Source organism: Poecilia mexicana, unplaced genomic scaffold (genome assembly GCF_051168715.1).
Source record: "Poecilia mexicana isolate PSO_F unplaced genomic scaffold, ASM5116871v1 scaffold_9, whole genome shotgun sequence".
Lineage (NCBI taxonomy): Eukaryota > Metazoa > Chordata > Actinopteri > Cyprinodontiformes > Poeciliidae > Poecilia > Poecilia mexicana.
Window position 1 is genome coordinate 11,033,045 of NW_028263378.1, and position 18,280 is coordinate 11,051,324.

Consider the following 18,280-nt stretch of genomic DNA (forward strand, 5'->3'; position numbering starts at 1 on the left):
GTGGCTCTAACTGTCTTCTGTAAATCTGACTATGCATGCTGCTAGTTTATTATGAGAAGATGAAAATGTTTTATTATAGTCTTGTCATGAGTTCTGTGAAAACTGGAGAAATAATTTGATAAAGGTGAATTTATTGGAACAAACTACCTCTTTCAACAAGGCACTGAATATATTTAAATAATCTGCAATATAATTAGGAGGCATTTTTTTAGCAAGCTTTTGTCTTTCAGCTTGGGATTCTGTCTAAAATAACTTCCAAACTATCTTGGCAAAATTTACACAAAAGCTCATCTGTAAATACCAAAATACAACACAAGACTCTTTGTGCCACTTGCCACTTTAAAAAGATCATTAAATTGCTCAACATCCTTTCAGTAAAAGTGGCTTCTTTTTAAACTAAAACAGATCCTGTGTTTTGTTTTCCTCGGAAATAATGTCAGATATGACTGCAGCACAAAAGTATAAAGATTTAATTCAGCCCGGTCAATAATATGTTTATTAAGAACTTAAAAGATGAAAATAACCAACAGAAAAGAAAGGTTACACACAGACGAATGAAATGAAGCGCAGAGTGGGAGTAATACTGACAGATCTCATTGTGAAAATCCATGTGATCTGAACACAGAATAAACGATTGCCTTATTGCACATGGTCTAAAAAGCGTCAAGTTCTGAAACCAAAACCCAGACTTCCCTACTGTGTTCCAAGAAATCATTTTCTTCAAGTGACAACCTCTTTTGCAGGAAAAGAAAGTCAAGACACAAACCGTGCAGATTTGAGTTCCAGCAGATGCTGATTTGCATCTAAGCAGTTTGAATAGTTCGGTTTCACAGATCAAAAATTAATCAAAAGAAATGGATCGAGGACATTTCTGACTCAAGGATGAAATATAGCAATGGAAAATTTCGGTTGTCAAACTTGTTCACACCTTCCTCCAGCTGACACTAGACACTACAGCTGGACATTTAGTTGTTTACATTTCTCAAGAGGCAAAATGTAAACAAAAACACCAGTATACCGACACGGTGGTGGCAATATCATGATATGGGGTTATTTTTCTTTAGCTGAAACTCGGACAGTTGTCTTATTTGAGCAGGAGTCCAGAATCCGCCGACTTTCCTGTAGATTGGTGTCTTGACAAAAAAGTTTTGATAACTTTTGCAAAGTATTAAGAAATGAAACGTACATGTTATTGTAGCTTTGTTATTTTGGCACTCGCTTGTTTTTAAGCAGCTAACCTGTACATGTTAAACGTAAGGTCAAAGGTCATCTTGGTCTCATCTTCTACATCACAGAAGCTGGCGTTTTAACAGCAAGTGAATAACTTTCAGATCCACCGCAGGTGAAATAATTTCTCTTCAGAAGCGTTGAGTATTCAGTAGTGTTTTCCAAAAGGCTGAGGCAACTTTAACGTTTGAATAATAATAATAAAAAAAGGCTCTGAATGGTCAGTTGTAAAAATCACTTTCTTATCCCATGAAGGCAGAGCTCAACCTGTCCAAGTTTTTCACTTTCGTGATGCAACACGAGCATTTCTGTTACCAGAGTCACTGATTTACAAAGAAAGGCAAACCTTTGGTCTCATGTGGCTTAGATTTCATCAACAAACAAACAAAAAAAACTTTTTTCCACTAATTACAACAAAAGGAAGTTTGTTTTTCTTTTACTCTGATTTTAGTCAGCTGATGTTTTAAATGGGTTGAAGGTGCATGTTTCTGCTGCGACACTTTCTTTTGCCTCAATTCCTCATTTCTGCTTGTCCTACATATTTAGAATGTCAAAAAGGCTTGATAAGAAAAAATAAAAATGAAACGATGGCTGTTATGTTTATATGCCTGCAGGCAGAGTGGAAGAACAAAGGTCACATCATAGACAGCTTCTCTAAACTTTAGAGCCACTATCGAGCTACAAGAAAGATATAAAATCTTGGAATTTTCAGTTTAAATAAATAAAACTCTTACAATGAGTATAATTAAAGAAGAGAAAGAAATAATTGGGATAAAACAAGACATCTTTGACGAGCAGCTAATAAAAATTCCCTCCCAAAAAATAATTTCTTTCACAGATTTCTTTTATCTTTTTTAGTAAAAATGAAAATATATTTTTTTCCACATTCTTTGCAATTGTCCATTTGTTTTTAAAAAAATGAAAGTAGCAACAAATCCTTTGAAATATATGTACAGCTGTACAGTAGCTCTTCCAGTATAGCTCAACAATAGGTTTTACAAATGAAATTATGGAGGCAATAAAAACCAAAAAAAAAAAAAACTGCACATCATTTGACATAAAACAGTCTTTACAGATATGGATTAAAAAGAGTCTCAATAAACAATAAAATAAAATAAAAAAAAAGATAGAAAGTCAGCGTTGGCTAATGAGAATCTTGAAGATTTGTCTTTTCTTCAATGGCCTGTTTCACTATTTCAGCCAACTTCAAGCGGTCAACTTTATCGGAAAAAGATCGCCCTGCAATAAAAACATTGGAATTAAAGCCTTGATAACCACACAAATTATAGCTAAAATTGAGAAACATTTAATGGTTTTAATTGAGTAATTTGAAGAACTACAGGCAGCTCTGGTCCTTTTATTTCATCTATATCCTTTGGGGTTCAAAGCACAGAAGTAATAAGAAACATCTGATGGGGTTTGACTTAATTTAGACTTTATCACGAGTTAGGTTTTTTTTTTAATTGTTGCCAGAGGGGTCTGAAAAGACGCTAAGTTTAGCAAGAAAGTGGATAAGTTGATATTAGAATAAAAGGATAAGAGTCATATCTTTATCTTTGAGTTTATGGGGAATTTTTCTACAGCAGTCAGGCTTTAAATCTGAAATCTGCAGCAACTTCTGACTGATGGATGGAAGGACGGACAATAAGAGGAAAGAATCAGCTGCTTGTCAGTCTCAAGATGGATATAATGTTTAGACAATCGATTAGTCAAAGGCAGAATACATAAATATTTTTTCTAGTCTATTTTTTTCTGCACTCAATGCTACTTGATACCCTATTGGCTGACGTTTGCAAAGCAGCCAATCAAGGATCGGCATTCGTTTTGCTTGGTGTTAATTGGCTGTTCCCTCAAGAGTAGAAATAAGTAGACTGTATCACTTTAAAAATCTGTGCAAATAAGATAAATCTATAAAAAAATACTTAATTATTAGACATAAGATAATTATATTCAGTTTTTTATCAACAGATTAAAGAGGACAGAGGAGTTGTAGGAATAAAGCTGAATACAGACCATCCCAGCTGAGACCCTGCAGGCCGTCTCTCAGCAGCTTACAGTCTCTGTTGAACCTCCAGGCTTCGTGCATCACCTCATTCAGCTTCTCATCCTCGTTTTCTCCTGGAACGTTTGAGATAGAATCGCATATAAACTGCAGCGTATCACTTTTACTCGTTTCATTTGTTTCAGGATGCGTTACCATCAGCACCCTTGAAAAGTCAGACACCAAAATGCAGAGATCATAAGAAGATCTGAGTGTTTGGATGTGCAGAAACTCACCAGCCTGTGGGAGTATGCACTGTGCTATGACATCTCTCAGTTTTTCCAGCGCTACGTTCGAGTCTTCCCCTCCGTTCTCTGGGTCATGGATGAAGAAACTGTCTGTGGGTTTGGGGCTGAGAGATTAAGAACAGTCAGCACAAGGAGAAAGTTTACAACATTCTCCATCCAGTCATGCAAAGTAAAACATAAAAGTGAACCCCATGTTTCAGCAGGCTGCCGTTAGCAGTAATAACTTGTTTTCTTCTGTGGGAGGTTTGAATCCAGAGAAATACTAACATAAAATATTTCAAATTTGTAGTCAAGATTGAAAACAGGAAGCTTACTTTAATGTCTAATTTGAAATATTCTGATTTACTACACAAGTGACAACTTGGTTATATTTGTAGTCAGACTTCCGGTACAATTGAACATTTAAGAACTGATAATTTTGCTATTTTGGAACTTATAGTGTATTCTTTGTCTATATATTGACTGTAGATTACAAAAAAAGTCTAAAATGAATTGCAAATACATTAAGTTAGAATAGTTAAATAGATTACATTACATATTACACTTCAGTTCTTACTAAGGCAAAAATGCATAACTCAACGTTTGATGGAACATTGAGTTATGCATGTTAGAGTCAAAGGGAGCTGGTGATGTATTCCTTTTCTCAGAGGAAGGAAAATGAAATTTTAAAGTCTTAGGTAGAACAGAGTCGATTTCTTTAATTAATCACTTTTTTTGCCTTAAGTGTGTATTCAGATTAAACAGGACGACCAAAAAGCAAACTTTGTGCAACGATTAAACTTAATGCAGTAAGTGAGTAAGTCTCTCCATCAGTAACATTCTAGCGATACGATTACAGAGGGAATCGTTTCAACCGTCACGGCCGTACCCCAGCAGTTTCCGCTTCCTGAGGATTGGGTTGTTGACAGAGTTCAGAGGCTTCAGGCTGACGTTCAGGTCCTGAATCCTCATGTTGGCGAGCTGCTCGGCGTGGGCCTGCTGTATTCCCGCGACCACGGCCTGCACAGAGAGAGATCAGAGCCACGATTAGAGCCGTCGGGTCTCAATCGAAGCGCTCTCCCTTGTGACGACAGAAAGCTGTGCCTGCCCGTTTCCCCAGCCATGTTTCGCTCTGCTGAAGGTGAGTTAAGAGACGAAGGTCGACGAAAGAGAGGAACTGTACTTTGCAAACCTTCTGCTCATCAACTCCTCTGACGGCAACAGCATCATCATCACTTAAAAGACACTGAAAAACATTAATGGAGATCCCAGGTTTAGATCGAAGCGTAACCGTGTGTTACATTATTCCTCTCCAATTGATTATATAAGGCAAACCTGCAAACTGATCTTCACACACTCTCCATTCAATCTGACTGAGTTTGAGCTGTCGCAAAAACCAGGGCATGACTGGAAATAAATGCATGCCACACTTTAAGGTTTTAACCGCATAAAGCCGTTATATGCCTTTTTGTCTTTCACACATTTTGAATATTCATTGATTATCTGTACAGCACTTTGCCACAGCTACTGTTGGTTTAAAGTGATTTATAAATCAAGTAACAAAACAAAAATCCATCTATTGTTAGAACTGTCACAATAAGAGATTTTACGGGATGATAAATTGTCCCAGTAATTACTGTAATAAATAATAATATTGTTGATTTGAGATCATTTTTAAGTCGCCCTTTCCAAGACTAATAAACTTTTATTTTGTCAAGAACACTAGACACTCTAAATGGAAAATATTTTAAACATCTAAAGTAAAATACAACAACCAAAAGCAGTGAACAGAAATAAAAACACTCAGCTGAAATCTTAAATAAAACGATCATGAAGCTCTGCAAACAAAATTGATCTTCAAAAATTATTAATCTTCAGAAAGGAAATCATCAAGCTCATTTTAATGTATATTGCAATAAATTCATTAATTGCTTATAGCGACAGGCTCATGTATCATTTTTCTTTAATTTCAAAATCCTGCACAAATACATAATGTGGAGTTTGGGGTTGTAGACTGGGCTGCATGAACATTTCAGCAAGGCACTCCACCGACTAAAACAGTGATGCTGCATCGCCCGAAATGTTCCGGCCACTGCAGCTTCTAACTCGCCTTGTCCATCATCATCTGTGCAGACGGCAAGACGTTGTCCAGCGCCTCGGTGCAGTTCAGCCAGGGGTGAGCCAGGACTCCCTCAATAGTTAGCCTCTCCTCTGGCTTTACCTTCAGTAGCCTGCACACACAAAGCAGAGAGAAGAGGTGAAAATGAGTGAAAAAGCAGACAAATGGGCAAATATAGACATTCTGGAAAAGTCAGCATGAGGAAGAAGAGGTTGGACTTTTTCTGTTTTTTTTATTATTATATGTCTTACTTGCGTACAATGTCCTTGGCCATCTCAGAGATCTGGCTCCACTCGTCTTCTGGGAAATCAAAGCTGCCTGTCATAATCTTCTTCCTCATGTCCTTAGGGATGGTGCGGCTGTGGTGCTTTGAGTAGAACGGAGGATAGCCGCACAGCATTATGTAGATGATCACACCCAGCGACCACAAGTCACAGCTCTGCAGAAACAGACAATAAGCTTTTCTTTCAGTGTGCACTGGCAACAATAAATGTACAAAAAATAAAACCAGAGATCTCTGCACCGCTCTTCAATAGGAGACATAAGTCCGTATTTATATTATGTATTAGTTTAGGGTTTTTTTATACCATCTATAACAGTGTTTCTCAACCCTGATCCTCAGGCCCCCGTCATGCATGTTTTAGGTATTTCCCTTCTGCTACACACCTGAATTGTATCTCTGGGTGATTAACAGGCTTCTGCAGTACTTGATGGTCATGCAATAATTTGAATCAGCTGTTCTGGAGTAGAGGCACATCTAAAACATGCAGAGCAGGGGGGCGCTGAGGACCAGGGTTGAGAAACACTGATCTATAACTAGTAGCTTGTTTTATAGATGCAATAATTTAAGAAGGATTTTGATCCTGAATGTAAAGAAGGTTTACTCTGCAAAAGCAGCATCCAAAAATGACTGAGTTTTTCTTGCAAATATTTCTAAGTTTATTTTCCCATCAAAACCTAAACACTGATTGGATTTACACTGCATGCTTTTACTCTATACTCAGATGAAGTGAGTCTCACCTTGTTATATGTGTAAGGAGTTGGTGAGGTAGGTATAATTCCAGACTTTTCCTTCTGGTGTCTTCTTTGAGCCTCAAGTACCTGAAGAGAAAATCAGCTATGCATCTATCAATTATTTAAACTAAAAAACTGAAATATTTTTTTGCCCGTTTTGTACCTGAGGTGCTACGTAGTAAGGAGTAAACTGAGGGGTCGTCAAGTCTCCTTGATCGATTTTGGCAAAGCCAAAGTCACACAACTTCACAGGTGCGTCCTGCAGGGCAGAAAAGGAAAGAAAAAGTTCTTATACAATACGTCTCAAATGCTTTAATATTAATAAATCAATCAATAAATCAATCACAAATTGATTGCAGAAAGTGGAGAGGAATAATAAAAATAAATTCCTTGAACTTTGACAATTATACAGCTTTCAGTTTCTGAACTTGTGTGCTCCACAAAAAGTTCGCTAAACGATTTCCATGTCGAGAGGGATAAAGGAATGGATGGAAAGATAAACAGACTGACTCAAATATGGATGGATAATAGTTTTACACAATGGAAAATTTTACATTATGTGAAAACGGAAGTGGCCGACAGGAGCAAATGTGCAAAAAAAACAGCAAAATGTGCTGTTTGTTGCACATTTTCCATCTGTTGGTCACAGTCTTCCATCCATTCTTCTTCCCAATCACCACCCAATCTAAACTCTTTTTATTTTATTTTTTTCCTGAATTATTCCAAACTTTTCCATCCAGCGTAGAAACCTTGGACATTTCCAAACAGCTTCGACGTGAATGCAGCTTACCAGAGAATTATCTTTGAAGAGCAGGTTCTCTGGCTTCAGGTCACGATGTGCAATATTCAGGGAGTGACAATGAGCCAATGCTTGGCTGATCTACAGCGGGACGACACATAATCCACACACAGACACACACAGACACACACACATGCTCCAATTAGTGAGTTGAGCAATCGTGGTGTTGAATATCAGGACTCCACTAACCTGTTTGGTGACCTGACTGGCCATCTTTTCAGTAAAGTGCTTGTGCTGACTGATTCTGTGGAAGAGCTCGCCACCCTCCATCATCTCCATAACAATCAGGAGTCTTGCTCTTTCACAAAAAAGGGATTTTTTTGGAAGATTATGTCAGGATAAAATAGATATGTAAAAATGTGTACAGGTTAAGAAAGAGGTGTCCAACGTGCGGCCTGGGGGCCATTTGCGGCCTTTGGATGCAATTTAGGAATGGTTTAAATCCAGCAAATGGAGCTGATGTAGATCAACTTTCTTTGTATGAACTTTTCAGCAACAAATTTACATCTTCAATGGAAAATTTTAGGCACAAAACAAGTGTTTCTTTAATTAGACATGTTTTGTATTATTATTTTAATATAGAAGCCACAAATTTCCAGTGACTTTTTACTCAAAAACAAACTTAGTCACACTCAGTAATTAAATTTAGATAAACACAGTTAAGAGTTTTGAAAGAGTTCTCATTTTCGTTGCTGGGAATAAACTAAAATTGATTTCTTCACCAACAAGTTAAGAAACTAACGTCTTTCCTGACCTTTTTTAATTCAAATAAATGTTAATTTGTTGCTTATCAGGCAAAAAGAAAATAATTCACTATATGATTATTTATAAAATTAGCATTTCTTACTGAAAACCTGGTAATTTTGGCCCACAGTGCAAAAAGTTTAGACAGCCTGGGCTAAGCCATTATTACCTTGGACTGGACTCATGAGGGAACTGGACGGTGTTGGCGTACACCTCCAGAATTTGCACGATGTTCGGGTGGTTGGCACACATCATGTGAAGACGCACCTGCATAGAAGAGAAATAATCTTACATCGAGAAGATGTTAAAAGAGCCAGAAATGGCTGTAAGTGTGTCACAGTCTGCATCTTCCTGTCAGCCAGCTTTCACGGTTCATCAGCGGGAGTCTGTGAAGCAAATCTCTTTTTTCAAGCTGCTTGATCAAAACAGTTTGCAGCTAAATGACATGATAGGGCTGTCAGACACACTGTGCGCTGCAGGAAGACGATGTTGGGGACAAAGACATTCTTCAAAACAGACCGAGGCTGAGAAGAGTGAGTGGCAGGGAAAAGAAAAACAGGAATTAATCAAGACTGATAACAGGCGGAACAAAGCATACTGATACAGCCAGAGGCGACAAACAACAGGGATTAATCAGACCAATGACAGAGTCCCAACCTCATTTCTGGCCTTGGGGCGATCGATGAGGATTTTCAGGGCCAGGCGTTCCTGACTCGACTTCTTCACACACACCCTGAACAGGAGGGAGAACAGAAGAGTCAACAAACAGGTTACGCAACTTAACCCACATGGCAAAAAACACAAAATCTTAACAAATTATAGTTTCACTGGTAGAATATTTTATTCATAATATGGGGAGAATGTGTTGTAGTCAGTGGAACTAGTACTTTTTACCAATATTACAGCATTATTGACTTAAAACGGGCTCTTATATCCTGTTGAAATGTTAGTTTAATCTTATTTCAAATGTACTAAGATATTTTCAGTAGAAATTAAACCAAAAATATTCTCAATTTTGCGTTTTTTCAGTGCAAACATTTAATAACCACATGGTTTATGTACAGAATTAATGCAGACGTTTCTGTACCTTAGTTAAATATCACCATATTGACTTTAAATCAGTGATGTGAAAAAGCATTCGACCCCTTACAGCATCTTCTGTTTATATTTTTGTCACCAAGATGTTTCAAATCAAATTTTAACAAATAAAAAGGATTAAAATTAAAGTAAAAAAGTAAAACTTGGTTGCAGAAATCAGCGTGAATGGCCTGTTTAAGGTTACGTCATTGCATTTCAATCATCTTTAACTCTTGACTTTGACTAGGCCACTTGCTTGTTCTCTTAATTTTTTGAGCCTTGCAGAGGTGGATTTGCTGAAGTGCTTTGGATAATTATTCTGCTGCATAACTAAAGTTTTCTTGAGCTTAAGGAACAAACCGATAGCCAGACAATCTCACTTGGGATTTTCCGGTAAATCCAGAATTCATGTTCGCCTCAATTACAGAAATGATCCAGTTCCTGAAGAAGAGGAGCAGCCAGAGACCGTCAACACTGTTTGACTGTTTTGTTTTGTTGCTGAAATTCTGTTGATGTAGATCAACTTTCTTTCTTTTTGGAGATCTTTTAGCCTACTTCATGCTGCCAGACAGATCCCATTTCTTGATTCTGCAAGCAGGGAATAATCAGTGTTTGTAGTGAGACTGAACTCTGCCCTCCAAACTGTGAGTAATCACGTTTAGGGTGGATGCATAACTGGGGGATAATCTTGTAATTCCTGTTGGACTCAAAACTGCTTTCTCCAGTCGTGAAAACATTTTTTTTCTCCTTTATGTTTCGTAGTCTTTGTAAGTAAAAAAAAAAAAGTGAATAGATTCAGAATCAGATTCAGTCAAAACTGTAACAGGCAGATGAGACTTAAAGAAAACTGGAAATGAGTGTCAGCAATGAAAAGCCTCATTGGTGCATCTTCACTTTTTTTTTCCATTCAAAAACAACTTTTGTCTGTAAATATGTTATATCAAGAAATTCTCAAGAGGTATAGTTCTTCTTAGCTTCACCTGGTTCAAATTCTTTAAAATAATGTTCTATTAAGCACCTTTTTCTATCCAATTATTAATCTATTAGTAAAAAAAAATAGTCAGCCCTACACTGTATTGATGTTAGAGAAGGCTGAGCTTTTCACATGTTGATGTTGGAAGTATTTGTTTCAGTGTAAAGCTTATAGATTTATATGGAAGATCTGTGGCTGTTTTTCACACATCTTGTAAACAAATTCACTTTGTTTACAAGATTCATGGCAACCTTTGACCCTTGAACCCAGACATCCCTATTAAAGAATTACCACAGGAGACATTTTGCTTTGCTTTGGCCGAAGGCCGTTCCTCTGAAGGCAGAAGTGGCCCACCTAATGAGTCACAGAGTTACACATTGGAGGGCTGTTGAGATTCAGGGCGGCGGGGGATTAAAGCAAAGCAAGAGTCATCAATGAATATCAGAACAAAGCACTGAGTCAGAAAACACACGACCGGATGACTGAGAGCGGCCCAAGAAAAGAAACCATGCAGGCTGAATCATAGCGGGTTTTTAGTCAGACATGATGAGGCGATTTCTCAGTTTTCTCATCACTTTATGCTAAAATGATACGCTTGTGAAATAACAGCTTGTCGTCTTTTGGTCTGAATCTGCGATAGCTTCGAAACGCAGAATGAACAGGAGTCAGAGCAAGATTTATGACTCATATCCTTCACATCTACATGGAAGCAAATGAAAAGCTTAGAAACAGCACACATAAAGACAATGACTGATTCAGTCTTTATCCTTTAAACGCTTCTAAAAGCACAGGGCGGTAATCACAGAAGAAGATAAGTGTAGCTCAGAGCGTGTGGGTTAATACGTACAAACATGTTTATTTGCGCAGTAAGAGTTTTGACTACACGGTTACGTATTGAAGCAGGTAAAAGTTTAGCTTTGGATTGAAGCCCAGTAACCTTTAGGATGCAACACTGTTGTACCAAACACAGCAGGACTTAGATAACGCAGACAGAGAGAGGAGAAGACGACATACGGGGCACAAACAAACCCTGGTTTCATAAACCCCTCGAATCTTCCTTGCCCTTTTTGTTTAATAATTTTCATTTTTTCCTGCACAAGGAAAAATAAAATGCAAACATCTTTAATGTGTGGGAAGTATTTTTTGGCAGCAGAGATTGTTTGTCCAGGAATCACAACAGTTTTTTTTCCACAGTAACTGCAGAGTCTGCAGTGTGAAGCAACATGTAACTCTTAACTCTCACCACAGCACGAGAGTTTTGATTAATCGGTTATTAAATGCAGCCGCTTCAAACCGATGATCAGCAGCAACAAAGATTAATTAATCTGACTCTATATAGATAATTTAATCCCCAGTTATCTTTATAGACTCCTCATTAGATGAATAAAATGGCGGAGAAATGCTCACCTGACAGGTCCACTGATTCCAGCTCCCAGCTTCTGTGTCCAGTTTATGATGTATTCATCCAAGATGGACGCCTCCTGTTTGAAAAGCAAACCAGGATGTCAATCGTAATCCATTATTCAGCAACAGCATTGCAATTACAAGCTGCAGTGCAAAAACTCTCCTTATAGCATTATAAATGAATAAATAAATTTACTATGAGAGGTCTTCTGTAACCTTGTGAGACTGACTGAAGCAATGAATAAATGTTTACTGATGATTTCCAAACTGATTACTATTTGTTTGTGTTTCTCAAATACATAAACAAACAATCAAAAATATTATTTGATTGACTCTACTGAGTTTGATCAACTCAGATAAAGGTAAGATACAAATCCTGTTTGTTGTTGGACAGAAAAGCGCCATCTCTATCATATTTTCTGGTTGTTAACTGTTATTGTTGATGAAAAAAAAAATCAAGTTTACACAAATTAACTTGTATGTGTTTAGTCCTTCAATGAATGAGTCTCAGCAGAAATCAAGACCAGCAGGCCGTGATTTGAAACTAAATTGGAAATCTGTACCAGCTTGTAAAAGCCTGATCTGCTCAGCTGTAAATTTTAGTTTCTGTTAGTCGTTTCATAGTAGATTTTTAAAATTCAGTTGACATATTTCATGTGGTATAAATGATTGACAGCCCTAATCAGAGCTCTGTTCATTTCTCCTCTGCAGCCCTACGTTGTGTCATAGTTAAATTTACTTTATCATTCGTCTAGTGTTATCCTAAACACAAATTATTTCAAGACAATGACAACTTGGCTGCCAAAAACAAACACATCACAAAGATTAGACTCTGCTGCCAACACAGAGGATTAGGGAGGTGCTCTGAAGGAACGACTGAAATTGAGAGGATAATCTGAGTTTGGACTTAAATTCTATGCAAATATATTTTTTTAAAACAATCCCATTAAATGATTAGTTGTTTCATCTTCCTGTGAATATGTTCATCTTAGCAACTGGAACTCATTTTTTACTGCCTTCGCAATATGAATGCCCTTTGAAGTCAGTTTTTTATGGAAACGGGCTGATTTTCAGCTTCCTCTGATGTTTTAAGATCAAAAATACAAACTTTTTTCTTTACCCTTATCAGGTACCAGGTCAGATCCTCTGGATGCCGGTAGCAAACCAAGTTAACTATTTTCTGCATCTGCGAGGTTTTAAAATTAAGTGAAAGGAATATTTAAAATATCTGAATAGAAACTGTGTTTTCTACCATATGTTTAGTTTATGTATGCAAGAGAGTCTTACAGAGCAAGATTTAAGGCAGATAACAAGAAGGCTGAACGTATCACAGGAGCAATGCTCCATTTTATCAGTCAGCCTGTTCCTGCTAGGGAACATGATGGATTTGGAAAACTTGGTGGCCTTAAAAATTTAATAGCTTGCTTTTATGTGCATCTTTGTGTTTCCATTGGCCGGTCACATTTGTGTGTGAATTTCCTAACTTTTGGTAGGTTTTGGTAGGCCACTGTTTTAGATTAAATCTATTTGTGGATATTGGCTCTCTTGTTGTGTTTAGTTTTTCCAGATTGATACATGCCACTGACTTTGCTTTACATCTGATTTTGAATTTCTATCAATCAGGGCATGAATTTTTAAAAGATATTTTTGCCTATGTTTTGTTGTCAGAAAACATAGGCAACAAGTGTTTTCTGGTATGATAAATGACATTAAACTCAGTTTTCCAAAAGATTTCATTAATTCATAACTAAACAGCAACTCACCATTTGAAAACAGTCTTCTGTATTTACAATTGTTTTCTTGTCTGGTTTTATTAGTAGTTTATTAACCTTATGTGTCAAAAAAGCAATAATAGAACAAATCTGTAACAGGATAAATAGTTATTTAGTCCCTGGCCAAATCAGTATCTCAAAGCTCTAGTACTCTGTAGATAAGAACCACCACAAAAACAAAGGTGAACCAGAAAATGATCTATTTTTCCACTATTTCTCCTAAAAGCATTTTTGACTTTTACTGCTGGATCAGATACTAGTGTCCAACTCTACAGCAGATGTTGATCATGTACTAAACTTATTATTATTATTATTATTTCTAAAAGCAACACTGAGATGTATCTGCTATCAAATGCTCTATCAATGCAGCATTATTTCGGTAATTTTTAAACCAAATGTTTATAATGAAAATATGCATAGATTAGTATCTGATAAGACACCAGCTGTCACTAATCAGCATTTCCTTACCTTAATGAACTTTTCTGCATTGTTGTCCTCCGTCATGGTGCGCAGCTCCTGGAAGTCTACGAAAGTTGGAAATAAGTCGCTTACTCTGATCCCTTCGCAAAGTTTCGGTCTCCCTGGGCAGAACCGGGGCTCGTTATATCACCACTAATGACAATATAAGCCCATCACAGCAAAATGTCACCCGGCCACCGATCAGCCGTAGCCGAGTGTGGTCCGCCGGGAGACCTGAAGCCCAGCACGTCAGATCAGGCCAGCTCGGCTCACAGCCTCGGGGTCCGACTCGCTCTTCCTCTTGTCCTGAACCCGCTGTGGTGACCATGTAGAGCGTCAAACTCCGAGCAAGGTCACCAGAAAAAGAAAGCCGAAGACGGGAGTCAAACGTGGACCAAAGCCGAGCAGCTTCGGTGGCGCAGTGAGCGATATTTTTAGCCCCGAATACTGACTCGGTCACTGTTAGCTCTGAAGCTAACAACACAGCCGTCTGCTTGCCGATTTTACAGTTTGTCCAGTTGATTGTAAAAAAGCAGACATGGGGACAGGTCTGAATAAAGAGAGATATTTTTAAAATGACTATTATACAGGAACACCTGGGGGGCTGATACGACACAGCGAGCACAGCGCGTTCCCAACGGCTTGTGGCAAAGAGATAAGTTAGTTTTCTAGCCCTGCTTTAAGACAGAAATGTTATCATTCTTCATCAGAACAGTACATGGACACTGGAAGATACTACGGCCTAATATGTTCGGTGAAGCAGGTCAACCGGTTCTTTTTCCAGCAGAGGTCCAGACCATCTCTGGACTATTTGGTTAATTCCATAACCCCAGACGGCACTCAATAGGAGTCCACACAGAACGCCTGAGGAAAATTAATACCAACTGTGATGGTTGTTGTCTGAAATTGAAACAACATATATCCTCAGTCTGTAAGTCCATAATTTTTTTTGTATCACATAAATTTATCGTATTATTTGTATTTATTTATAGAATAACTTCACTGGTTGTTTTTTGGCATGTGCGAGGGTTCCTTCATAAAGACCCAAATTTCAGTGCGCATTCAAGTTTACATTCAAGGGTTAATTAAAGGTTTATTACAGTCTGAACTCTAGTCTATTTATTTATTTGTTTAAACAGTCAGTCACAACAACAATGTTGTTTTAAATCCTAGAATTTGAAATAGTAAAAATTGATATGAGTTACCAAAATATGAGTAGCCAGTACTACAGTACCCTATCAAGAAATTAACACAAATGAAACGAAATGAAATATTACAATAACTAATGCAGAACAGGGTAAAGTAGTGACAATATCCAAGTTAACATGACAGGCTCAGCAGAAAATAACTTTTTTTTAAATTTCCTTGTGTACAAACAAAAGGCCTCATATCAAAATAAAGTGCTGGTGTGTGTCTGTTTGTTTAATTTTTCATTAAAATTTGTCCTTCATTCAGAGAAGCTACTTGGTTTGGGTAGAGTATCCAGATATTTTTATCCAGTAAGAGTAGCATTACTTTGTAATATTACCCAAGTACAAGTGAAAAGTAAGGTGTAGTAAAAGTACTCTTCATTGTTTTTCTTCCCCACATATTACTCAAGTAAATGTTACTCGTCACTACCCTGCTCTGGTAATTAATAAATTCACTGTTTTTCATAATTATAAACATCACTGGATTTCATTTAATTTTTATGTTATAGACCAACAAAAGTTAGTAAGTAACAGTGAAGTAGAAAAAACAGGGATAAGGAATTTCCCCACTTTTCGACAAATAGTAGTCCACAGTAGAAAAACACAGATAGACTTTGTATGGTCAGACACTAAGACAAAACTTGGACTATTGGCTTACATGCAATATTGGATATAATCCAAAACAGACCTATCCCATGGTGAAATATGGTAGTGGTAGCATTAAGCTGTGGGGATACACGTTTTAGCAGGGAAAGAGACACTATAAGTTTTGAAGTGTTCACATGGACTTTATGGGAAACTCATAGCACAACTGAAGGTTATTTAACTAAAATAAGATTACGTAAGAAGAACTTTTAATCCCACAGAGGAAAATATTGTGCCAGTGCTTAAATGTCATTAAATAAATAATAAATTAACTAAAAATAGTTAAATAAATAAATAATAAAAAAGACTTTAAACAAATAATTTCCTTTTTTTATGCGGTTGCGGTTGCTATTATGTTCCACAAATACTCAAACTTTCAATAAAATCAACATTTCCCTTGTGCAATAAATACTTTTATTTGTGTCATTTAAATGTGCTTCTGATTCTACATCTAGTTATGCTTATCTCTGGTTAACATGTAGTTGTTTTCTAACATCTTTCAGTGAGCTTGTGCAACCTGATTTTGCTCTGCATGGCATCTTGTGGCTCTCCAATAAATTACATTACAGTAAATCTTGAGTCTTGTGCTTATTCTATATGCAGCATGTTTTTTTTTTACCTTTATCATATCATTCCTTTCTGTAATATTTGTAACTTCTCTGTGATTTAACAGTAATTTTAATTAGTTGTGCACTAATTGCATCTTGTAACATATGTAACTAGTGTTTTAATTAAAAAATAACTGAAATACTATGTCAAATTACCATTGTTATGTTCATGTCATTATACTCCAAACAGTATAGTCCTTCTGCTGTATTTATTTGATTGCTCCCATTACTACTTGAAGACCAATGTTTTTACATTAATAATTTAGGCTTGATGTAGTTCATGATGAATTAGAGGAATCAGTTTATGGCTTCTATTAAGTGTACGCAACATCTCTTTGTGTTTATTGTTATCTGGCATAGAAAAGACAATTACAACTAATAAAAACACAACATTCAAGATTAGATTGTTAAATCAGACTAATAAAAACATTTAATTGCAAAAAGGGCTTGATGAAAAGCATGTTTATGTCAAAAGGTTATTTCCAAATTATACTTTTGATTTGAAAGATAAATCTCATTGCAACACATATTCTAATTTATTGAGCATGACTGAGTGGAAATTTGTTCTGGTTTTTCTTGTTTTGTTATGCATGTTTCATGTCATTAAATGATTCTTCATTTCAGAATAAAATAATCAGAGTAAGTGCAAGAGCAATTTTCAAAGGCTGAATTTATGTAATGTATGAAAAAAATAACACAATCCAAAAGAATCTTTCTCTATGTGAAAAGTTGTAGGAGCTCACTGTTAGACCAGAAATTAAGCTCAGTTCAATTTTAGAAGCCACACCCAGTTTGGATTGCAGCTGGACTTAACAAGCTAGAATTAACAAAGTCAGTTAAATACAACCTGTCTGATACCATGAAGGAGGATGCAAGATTTAAAATCAAATAAAGAGCTAAAGAAATTCAAAAACAGATTACCGTTAAAAAAAAAAAAAAAAAAAAGAGGTTACTGACATTGATAATTTGTTAAGCAATTTTTAAGGCTTTGGCACTGCAAACCACAGTGAACGCCACTATCCACAATCAGTGAAAACATATAACACTGGTGAACATTCCTAGGAGTGGGCAATTTACCAAAATTAGTCCAAGAGTGCATTGATGGACTGATCTACAAGTTCACAAAAAAACCCCACAGAATATCACTGAAAGAACTGCAGACCTATCTTCAGTTCAGTGTATTAAAAAGGGACCATGGAAAATGACCTTTATGGTAGAGGTAGTGATGGTCTAGATATGTTTTGCTTCTTTAGGACCTGGATAACTTGCCATAATTGATGGAACCACAAATTATGTTTTCTCTTGAAGACATCCTAAGGAGAATATCCGCTCATCATTTTGTGACCAAATGCACTTGGGTTATACAGCAGGACAATGATCCAGATCATGATCCAATGATCCAGACAATGCAAATGTTAAAAATAAAAGAGAAAAGGTTTTGGATTAGTCCAGTTAAGGTCTTGACTTAAATCTGATTGAAATGATGGGCTTTTCTACTTTGTCCCTGGGGATTTTATATTTCATTTTTCATATAACTCCAGTTGATACAAATGGCAGAAAAATTAGGTTTGGTTGTGTACTCTATGCATTTACCAATTTCTGACTCAAGAGACTGACACATTGAAAGCGAGAGATCAAGGTCATTTTGAGCCAAACAGAGGAAGCTGAGTTCTTTCTCCATCACTGAAAATGCATTTTTCTCAGTGCAATTTGATTTTTGGCTTTAACTTTACTTTTTTATTCTCTGTCGTTTGTGCCAGAAATGGCAGCAAAAAAATTCCTGCAAAAACCAAAAAGAATTTCAGTTTCAGGGGTTATTGGTTTATGAATATTTGTTATGTAAAAAATGCATTAGCCTGTATGTCTAAGGCACTCATTAAATGGGCGCTTTAGAGTCACTTCTTCATTGGTCAGGCTTCAAAATGTGCTTTCTAAATGAATGTTTCAGTTTCTTTATAGAATAATTATCCTGTAGTGCTCA

At 36.6% G+C, this 18,280-nt stretch overlaps 1 protein-coding gene across 3 annotated transcripts; it reads right to left on the bottom strand.

Moving 5' to 3' along the window:
- Positions 1-478: 478 nt before the first annotated feature.
- mapkapk5 (MAPK activated protein kinase 5) lies at positions 479-15,249 on the bottom strand. 3 transcript variants are annotated; one of them, XM_014998555.2, is made up of 15 exons: positions 13,866-15,249; positions 11,629-11,702; positions 8,829-8,904; positions 8,341-8,438; positions 7,617-7,725; positions 7,419-7,508; positions 6,792-6,887; positions 6,635-6,715; positions 5,866-6,053; positions 5,606-5,726; positions 4,688-4,741; positions 4,385-4,515; positions 3,505-3,620; positions 3,241-3,345; positions 479-2,466 (listed from the first exon to the last, which is right to left on the bottom strand). In XM_014998555.2, the coding sequence occupies exons 1-15, from the start codon at positions 13,899-13,901 to the stop codon at positions 2,372-2,374; spliced, it is 1,470 nt and encodes a 489-aa protein (XP_014854041.1). In that variant the 5' UTR covers positions 13,902-15,249; the 3' UTR covers positions 479-2,371. The 3 variants fall into 3 exon arrangements, with proteins under 3 accessions (XP_014854041.1, XP_014854040.1, XP_014854042.1); XM_014998554.2 differs by having other exon boundaries at positions 4,679-4,741; XM_014998556.2 differs by lacking the exon at positions 4,688-4,741 and having other exon boundaries at positions 13,866-15,246.
- Positions 15,250-18,280: the final 3,031 nt, after the last annotated feature.

Bases quoted from the DNA above. Each gene is read 5' to 3' on its own strand.
- mapkapk5 (XM_014998554.2), bottom strand. From the start codon at position 13,901: ATGACGGAGGACAACAATGCAGAAAAGTTCATTAAG. The intron at 7,509-7,616 runs GTTAGTGGAGTC...GTCCCGCTGTAG, and splicing joins CCAGTCAGGTCACCAAACAG to ATCAGCCAAGCATTGGCTCA. The intron at 3,621-4,384 runs GTACGGCCGTGA...TTAATCTCTCAG, and splicing joins AGGAAGCGGAAACTGCTGGG to CCCCAAACCCACAGACAGTT.